Source organism: Drosophila albomicans, chromosome 2R, assembly GCF_009650485.2.
Source record: "Drosophila albomicans strain 15112-1751.03 chromosome 2R, ASM965048v2, whole genome shotgun sequence".
In the NCBI taxonomy this organism is placed as follows: domain Eukaryota; kingdom Metazoa; phylum Arthropoda; class Insecta; order Diptera; family Drosophilidae; genus Drosophila; species Drosophila albomicans.
Window position 1 is genome coordinate 27,045,446 of NC_047631.2, and position 9,144 is coordinate 27,054,589.

At 41.9% G+C, this 9,144-nt stretch overlaps 2 protein-coding genes across 4 annotated transcripts; one reads left to right on the forward strand and one right to left on the reverse strand.

Moving 5' to 3' along the window:
• Window positions 1-49: 49 nt before the first annotated feature.
• Window positions 50-7,739, forward strand: LOC117576708 (uncharacterized). 3 transcript variants are annotated; one of them, XM_052007108.1, is made up of 5 exons: window positions 50-149; window positions 804-884; window positions 1,411-2,515; window positions 3,703-5,232; window positions 5,295-7,738. In XM_052007108.1, the coding sequence occupies exons 3-5, from the start codon at window positions 1,915-1,917 to the stop codon at window positions 7,493-7,495; spliced, it is 4,332 nt and encodes a 1,443-aa protein (XP_051863068.1). In that variant the 5' UTR covers window positions 50-149; window positions 804-884; window positions 1,411-1,914; the 3' UTR covers window positions 7,496-7,738. The 3 variants fall into 3 exon arrangements, with proteins under 3 accessions (XP_051863068.1, XP_034117615.1, XP_034117614.1); XM_034261724.2 differs by lacking the exon at window positions 50-149 and adding an exon at window positions 494-720 and having other exon boundaries at window positions 3,706-5,232; window positions 5,295-7,739; XM_034261723.2 differs by lacking the exon at window positions 50-149 and adding an exon at window positions 494-720.
• LOC117576710 (kelch-like protein 40) lies at window positions 7,672-8,689 on the reverse strand. The gene has a single exon (XM_034261729.2). It carries the CDS (start codon window positions 8,615-8,617, stop codon window positions 7,757-7,759), a length of 861 nt encoding a protein of 286 aa, XP_034117620.1. The 5' UTR covers window positions 8,618-8,689; the 3' UTR covers window positions 7,672-7,756.
• Window positions 8,690-9,144: the final 455 nt, after the last annotated feature.

Genomic DNA, 9,144 nt, shown 5'->3' on the forward strand with positions numbered 1-9,144 from the left:
GAAATTTTCCAACACTGGCATTCAATTTAGATTCGAAGAAGAAGAACACCTGGTCGTTTTGTGTACCGAGAAGCAAGCTAAAGTTTTCATATTTAAACATTTACAAAGTTACATTGCCAAAAGAGATAAACATTTTAAATATAAAAAAGGTAATTGTGGAATTTATGTATAAATGTTTCTAATCATTGAGAATATATTGCAAATGTTGCGGTATTATACTAGTTATTTCTGCATACTTTCGCTTCTCTTGAAATAGTTGAATTCAAATGTTTTCAACTCAAGTGTCTGGCTGTTATTGAAAAGAACTAGTTAGTTTATTAAAAATTGCATTAGATGTTAACTTAAAAGTGCTAGATTGCAATGCGTAGTTTTAAAAATAACCGACCCAAGAGAGTTGTTGCTGTTGTTGCAGAGTTGTCACCTGTAGTGTGAACAGCATTCGATCGAGGGAATTAAAATACACACGCATGCTTTTTGTCATTGTAATTTTTAACGTTGCACTGCACACACAACACTTTCAATATATTTCGGGTTGTGAATTATTAGCAATTTAAAGTTAGTTTGTTGTGATTGTAACACACGCCGAGTTTAGAGCTGATTGATAAAGTTAAAATCATTTCAATGATATGAAATGGTAAATCAACAGTTGACATAATTTGTGCGAAACAAATTCGATGCTCATCAAGTTGAATAAAACGTAATAAACTGACAATTAAACAGGTATAACTTTAGATATATATCATCTATAGACTAAAATACTTATAATGCTGTTGTGTATTTAAATTTATCTTTTTTCATTTTAGTTATTTTGCGAGCTCATAGTGTGCAAATCGCTGGTCCTGTTTTCGTGGAAGCTGTAAACACATTCAATTCTAAGATCAAATGTAAGTTTCTAGTTTAGTTTAAGTTCATCTAGTAGAGTTTAGCAAAATAGTTAATTATAGTGTTTTTGGGCATAAAACCCAAAGCCCAGATAAGCTATGTACATACTTATATGCATAAGAATGATATGTGTATGTAAGTAAATGACATTGGGACATCGCACAAATGCGAAAAGCATACGTAACAACGATAAATAAGAGTTATCCACTTCTACCTGAAATAGTAATTGCATATTTGGGAAACCCTTGCCATTTAGGAGTTAAGAAATATTTGAAATGTTTCCCAAGCAAATATACAAAATCTGCATGCCAGCCCACAACATCATACATACATAAATGTACCTAAAAATGATATCAATATTCAATACAAACGCGGGGCTGCCAACCTCTTCTCAAATCATTGGCATCAAACAAGCGCGAAAACTAACGGCGTGTTCAATGAAGACAATACATTTTTTTCCATTATAACTATTAATTTCTACAAGCTGAAACAATTTTGTGTGTTTTAAATAAAATTTTATATTTGCAGTGTGAATTAAACGCCATTTAAAGCAAAAACATTTTCAAACAAAGAGCATTGGCGCGGGGCTGCCAAGCTATGTGAAAAGTTTGTGGCAACTCTCTTTGGAAATACCAAATAAAAAACAACAAAAAATATACCAAGAATTCATAAAATACAATTAACGCATGATAACAGCAAACATTTTTAGACTTTAACAACCAAATAACGTAATAAACTTTAACGTATTCGAATTTTCCTTAATTACAAAAGTTACTGTGTCAAGTCAAGGTTGTATAACTTAACAGTGAGATAAAGTGAAATTAGTGAGAAGAAAGAAAATATACCAAGTGCTGGGCAACACTCGTGAATTGTGTGGGATCAAAAATGCCAAAACTTGTGCGGCAACGTATAAATTGAACTGCAACCAATTTTATTGCACGACAAACAGCTAAACGGGAAAGAAACAAACCGACGCCACATTTAAACTGCTGTCTTCAACTGCCGAGAAGCAGAGGCTAATTAACCAACAACATGTTGCCCGCCAACAACGCAGGCGTTGCAAGTCAAGCACAAATCAAGAGGGATTTGTCCATCACCATGAAACCGGGAAATTCTACAACAACTACAACAACAATGGCAGGACAAGAGGAGCAACAACAACAACAACGTTATTTGCCCATTGCCAGCATGCCCAGCAAACCTTGCAACATAACAATTAGCAGTTACAATCATGCATCAAATAACAACAATCATAATATTAATAATAGTAACTTGAACAAAGGCAAACTGCTGCAGAAGCAGTTGAATGCCACACCAGTTATTCAACTGATGGCAACTTCAACGTCGCCATCGATATCGACATCGGCAGCGGCAGCAACAACAAATGGCAACAAATCCATTGCTGCAAATTCGCTGCTCTCCATTTTAACACTCAAAGCGACAGCCATAAATAATAACAATAACAGCTGCAGCAATAATTCCAATATTAATCCTAATACTCAACAACAGCAGTCGTCAGTGCTGCGACCTGCTCCTGGACAGCAACAACAAAATGGTGGCAAAGGAGTCGCAGCAACAGCAGCCGCGGCAGCAACTTCGCTGACACTCTTGACGACGTCGACCCACAAATCAGGTAAAACTTTTGTACTTTAACTTGTCTATGTTAATTATATAATGCAAAATGCATTTTGTACCTGCGAATTGATCGCGATTTTAGTATTTTCTGAGCGCTGCATCATAAAACATATATAATACATATATATATATATATAACATAGTCATTTCTATTCGCTTCTTCTGCGGGTTTCTTGCGATTTCAGTTTCAATTGTAGTTTCAGTTTCAGTTTCTTCTCGGTTTCGATTTGATGTTGCCGCTGTGTTGCGAGTCCGAGTCTCTCTCGTTTATTTAGTGTTTTTTTCTTTTTTTTGTACACTGTGTGCGTGTTTGTGCTGTTTATATATTATTACCTTACTACTTTTATCATTAACATACATATTATTATTATTATTATTGAGTGTTTTTTGGTGTTTAAACATTTAGTTAATTCACTTTGCTGTTGTTGTGACTTTGAGTACAAAAATATAAAGTTGCATGTGGCTATTTTTGAGCATATTATTTAGCTCACGTTTTTAATTATTTGTTTGTTTGTTTGTTGCTCAGCGTCGGAAAAGTCGTCACTGTTTTTTCTTTTCTTTACTCACTTACGACGTACTTAATTTGTTGCTGTGTTTATCAACGTTGTATGCAAAAAAAAAGTGAAGAAAAAACAGAAAAGTCTCGTTGACCGATCGATGATCAGGTTTTTGCAGCTGCTGCAGCTACCCCCCAAAAAACAACAACAACAACAACGTGCTTAACATTTGTTTAAAGATCAAAAACAAAAACGTGCCAAAAACATTAAGCGAGGATAACATAACTTTTAACTTGTAATTTTGTGGACAATTTGCAATTAATAAAAAATGCTGCTAAATTTAAAAGCTGCTCCATCATGACTCATGATAAATAATCATTTTATCGGTTTTGTACGGCGTGCTGTTGTTGTTGTTTTTTGATAATCATTATTCTTATTTATGTTTATATAACATATTATGCTCACAATTTATGCTGAAAGCAAAGTGTAGTTAAATATTTGTTATTTGTGTATTTTCTAACAGTTGTTCGCCCCATATATTATATATTTATTATTCTATATTATATTTTACTTATTATGCTTATTTAATGTATTTGTATTAAGCTTCTTATGTATGTTTTTTTGTTTAGCTACACTTTATTTAATTGGTGTATAATGTTATTTTGAACTCTTTTTTTATATTTTGCAGCAGCTGCCACGCCGCAAATTTCGTTGATATCATCGAATCCACTGAAGTCGCATCCTCCCGTCATACTCAGCAAGGCAGCCGTGGAGAAGATACGTTTCAAATTCGGCCAGGTCCAAGCGCAGGCCAACTCGGGAGCTCTTATTCTCAATAAGCCGCTGAAGAGCAACAACAACAGTAATACGATTAACAATAACAACAGCAATTCAAGTGCCAAGCCGACAACGGAGAGCGTGCAGACAACGCCCAAGCCCACAGTCGCATCCGCAACTATTGCGATGCCCACGCCCATGCCCTTGCCGCTGGCCACGCCCATGCCGACGCCCTTGTCTACGTCCATGCCACTGAATCCTACAGCGAGTGCTGTGCTGCCAGAGTTAAAGATTAGCACGCTGCCAGCCACGGTTAATTTCAATGGTGCCAAATTTCTAAAGATGCAAGGTGACACTTTGGCCGTGGTGATGCCACCATTGGTGGCCGCTACTAACTCAAGTGTAACTGTAACAAGCAGCAACAGCAACACCAGCGGCTGTCAAACAGCAGTTTCGCCCAATAAGCTGCAGCGTTCCAAGTCCTTGGCAGGCAACATGGTTGCAGCTGTCCAGGCGGCAAACACGCAAAGCAATGCCACCGAACGTCGTCACTCGGTGGCCATTATGTCCAAGGAAGTGGACGTGGTGGAGCAACCAATTGCCATAGAAACCATCACCATAGACGACGATGATGATGAGGAAGAGGAACAAAAACTGCCGCAACAGCAGCAGCAACAGGAGCAACAGCAGCAGCAACAACTCTTGTTGACCACGCCATCGACACAAACGTCCAGAAAGAGTTCGACAGCAAGTCGCAGCAGCATTGCCAGCATTGCGAGCAGCCACACGACGGGCAGCACCAGCAGCTTGGAGATGATCATACTTCCGCCAGCAACGGCAACACCAGCTGCTAAGGCAGAGCAACCAGAGAAACGTCCACAGGAACAACAGCTAGCCAAGATTAGCATAGTGAAAGCAGAAACGTTGCCTGTATCCAAAGAAGACTTTGAGAAATCGCTGCACTGCCCCGAACAAGTTGAACAGAACTCGCCACCTTGTGCAGTCAAAAAATCAACAGCACCATCATCAACATCAACAATAGGTTCATCATCGTCATCATCATCATCGACGACAACAACTGGGAGTATCACACTAACGCCCATCAACCGGCTGCTTAATCAGGAGCAGCCGCAAGCAGATGATGTTCCATTCGATAAAAAGAGCGATTGTAAACGTAACATGCAGCTTACCTTTGGCATGCTGACATGGCAGGATCAGCAGCCGAGCACGCTCGATAGTTCCACAATGCGTTTCACGCTCAATCGCTATAATTTGCTGCAGGTGGCGGAGCGTTGTAAGCCACGCCAGCCACCATACAACTACTTTGATCGTGCGCTCTTCGATCGCACCACCAAGCGTCCAACAACCAGTTCGCATCCTTTATTGTATTTGTGTTCGCGCTGCAATTGTCATGGTCCTGCCTCCGATTTCCTGGCTCCACGTAAGTTTATCTTAATATGCCAAATTGATTTGTAGACTAATTTCTGGTATTTTTCCTGACAGGTTTCTGTTCCATTTGCTGTGTGAAACGCGCATTCAAGCGTCGCCTGCCCAGTGCGCCAGGCAATGGTAGCGAAAGCAAGGCAGCGAAACTAAGCAATGGTCATGCTCCACAACAACAACAACAACAACAGCAGCAGCAGCAACACAACCAACAGCAACTCAAGCAGCAGCAACAACAGCAACGCGATCGTGAACGTGAACGCGATCGCAAGCGTGAGCGCAAAACGATGCCAGCTAAGCGTCCCTTCCGCTGGACCGAGTATCTTAAAGCAAAGGGTACTGGACCTGCAGCGCCTATACATCTGTTTCTCAATCCGTTTCCCATCACACCCAATTGCTTTGAACGCGGCATGAAACTGGAGGCCATTGATCCCGAGAACTGTTCGCTGTTCTGCGTCTGCACCATTGTTGAGGTGCGTGGCTATCGCTTGAAGCTCAATTTCGATGGATATGCGAGCATGTACGACTTTTGGGTAAATGCCGATTCGATGGACATCTTTCCACCTGGTTGGTGCGAACGAACTTCGCATATTTTGCAAGCGCCCAAAGGCTATTGCCCTGATCGTTTTACCTGGTATCGCTATCTGGTGAAAACCAATGCCAAGGCAGCGCCCAAAGCGCTCTTCACACATCTCAATGGCCCCACGCAGACACGCATCAATGGCTTCCAAGTGGGCATGCATCTGGAGGCTGAGGATCTCAATGATACGGGCAAGATTTGTGTGGCCACCGTGGCGGATATATTGGACGAACGCATACGCGTTCACTTCGATGGCTGGGATGATTGCTACGATTTCTGGGTGCACGTCAATTCACCGTACATACATCCATGCAGTTGGCACGAGGGACGCCAACAGCTGATTGTGCCACCAGACTATCAGAATATAGTCTTCAACTGGGCCGATTACATTGCCGAAGTGGGCGGCGTGGCAGCGCCTGTGGAGCTGTTCTCGCCACGCGATCCCATGGAGTTTCAGCCGCGCATGAAACTCGAGGTGGTCGATCAACGCAATCCCAGCCTCATACGTCCGGCGACGGTCATCACCCGCAAGGGTTACCGCGTCCAATTGCATCTGGATTGCTGGCCCACGGAGTATTACTTTTGGCTGGAGGACGATAGTCCCGATTTGCATCCCATTGGCTGGTGTGAGACCACCTCGCATGAGCTGGAAACGCCGCCGGGCTTCCTTCAACGCCCCTCGGCCATGCCCTGCGATGTCGACGGCTGCCGTGGCTTTGGCAATGCCAAACGCTTCAATCTCAATGTGCACGCGTTCCGTGATTGCTGTCCGTATGCGCCAGAGAATTGGCGTCAGTGGCGCGCAAAGACCGTGAAGCCTCCTCGCGTGCTGCCCGAGCACATCAAACAGGCCAACTCAACAAACAAACCGAAAGAGTCATCACCGTTGCTGCTGTCCCGTCTGAGCACAAACACAAAGCCCATTGCCGCCGAGAAGATAAAAACGAAGCAGGAGAAATCACAGCTTAGGCACAGTGTGGATTCGGTTGAGTTTAAACCTAAGATGAAGAGTGAGGATCAGAAGCCGGTGATGAAGAAGGAGCCACTTACGGTCAAGCGTGAAACGGCCCCAGCGACTTCACTCACTCTGTCCATTGCCAAACCAATTGTGGCCGATTACGGGCCACAAATGCAACGCAACTATCAGCTTTGGCAGAAGAACAGCGAGTTTGATATGGCGCAAGTGAAGACCAACCCATTGTACTGGACCACCTGGGATGTGTATGAGTTTGTGGAGCGTGCGCTAAAGTCCGCCAGCATTGCCCAGCAGCTGTTCGATGAGGAGATCGATGGTCGAGCGTTGCTGATGATGGGACGCAACGATTTGGCCACATACTTCAAACTGAAGGTGGGCCCAACTGTGAAGCTCTTCTCGCTGATTGTCAATCTGCGCATTGCGGTCGCCTGCAAATTCAAGACCATGCGCTGCGGTCTCAATATTCAACGTGCCAGATTCCCACTGCCAAACAACAAAGCCACAAAGCCGGAGCTAGACAATCATTCGGCATCTTCGCCTAACAGTATGAAACAGGACGAAGAGGAAGAGTTAACCGACGAGGACGATGTCATACTGGATGCCGATGACTTTCTCAACGTTAAACCGCGACACAGCATGAACATAACTCACACACGAGATGGGGATGTCACGATGCTCCCGTCGAGAGTGGCTAGCATATCGTAGAATGCATGATGCAGCATGTTTATATATTAGGTTTACAGTTGTCCTCCAATTTGATTAGTTGACTTATCCCAAAACACAAAAACACACATTGTTATCTTCTTTCAACTGATATTGAACTACAAACAATATCTCATCTATTATTTATAGTACTACATTATTGATTTAAGCAAATTCGATTTAGTGTTACCAACTATATCTTTATTATGTCTCTACATGCGTTCTGCGTTTGAGTTCACTCAATAAAATGAAAAATAATTCATCTCATGGACTTTTTTGCTCTGCATTCTCATCTTCTAGCTCCGCAGTGACCTCCGCATTGAACACAGAAGCGGATTGCGATGCGACTGTCGATGGCGGTGGAGCACGAACTCCATCTGTCACTTCCTCAAATGGAGGAGCCTCTTTGTCAACCAGAGAGAGTGTGCCATCTGCCTCAAACAACATCTGTCCAAAGATATTCACCACGCCCACAAACTCTTGAAAGCATGCCATGTTGCTATAGTGTAGATTATTGCATTTCTGATACTTCTTCAGAGCGCAGAGCAATTGTTTATCCGGAATGCTGCCCAGGGATTTGAGGATGAGCATCAGTGCTTTCAGCTGAGGCAAACTCAGTCGTAGAAACGAATTGTCATTGAGCAATTGGGTGGCAACGGGCGCAATCTTCTTGCCAACTAATTCCATGATCGATGGACGATTGAATTCGTTGGCCAGCTGAAAGATCTTGAGCACGGTGCCAATGGGCCAGTTTTGATCGGCCAGCTTGGTAATGTAGCTATCGATAAAGTCGGGTATATTGTATTTGGTGGCCAAATGGATAAGTTCGCAGCACATCTCCACGGTAATAGCGCTGTAGATCTCATAGGTGTAAATGTAGAGCAACAACGCTTCATAGGCATCTGGCGAGGCATCCTCAACAAGGATTACACGTTGGTTTCGTTCAAACTCCGGATCGTTGATCAGCCGTTCGAACTCTGTGGAGGCTGAGGCGAGCATCTGCTTGTGACAGCGAAATTGGCGACTGCAGCTCTTCTTGCAGCTGTCCACGTAGGCAACATGCAGCTCACAGTCCGAGAGTTGACCTTTCCTTAACAGATCCAGGCGACGTAGCTTGCAATACATTATCAATATGTGGGAATATATGTAAATATAAGAATTTCAGACACTTTCAATTTATTGTTTATCCGATTACTGCGCTCCATATATTTTCAAGTAACGCCCTTCAATAGAATGTTAATTTTTCTTAAATTTATTTAACATTCCAACATTTAAATTTACCACACATCTTAGATACCTGCCCACAACTTATTAACACGAGGATCGCCTATTTGGCCAAACGCAACCTCTCTTCATACCTTAACCTACTCACAATAATGTTAAACTGCTAATTAAATTCCTAGAAATTTAATAACAAATTATTAAACAACATATAAATTAACTATCGAGTCGATGGCCTTGGTTGCTAGCACTCCCTTCTTTTAGTTATTATATTATTTTACATAGTAATTACCAGGTAAATAATAATAATAATAATAATAATAATAATAATAATAATAATAATAATAATAATAATATTAATAAATTTACAAAAAATAAAGTGTTGTACATAAATAAATTATATTCATTTTTAAGTGACTTAAAAATAGAGA

Coding starts and splice junctions, on each gene's coding strand:
- LOC117576708 (XM_052007108.1), top strand. CDS start 1,915: ATGTTGCCCGCCAACAACGCAGGCGTTGCAAGTCAAGCACAAATCAAG. Junction 2,516..3,702: donor GACGTCGACCCACAAATCAG/GTAAAACTTTTG, acceptor TATATTTTGCAG/CAGCTGCCACGCCGCAAATT. Junction 5,233..5,294: donor CTCCGATTTCCTGGCTCCAC/GTAAGTTTATCT, acceptor TTTTCCTGACAG/GTTTCTGTTCCATTTGCTGT.
- LOC117576710 (XM_034261729.2), bottom strand. CDS start 8,617: ATGTATTGCAAGCTACGTCGCCTGGATCTGTTAAGGAAAGGTCAACTC.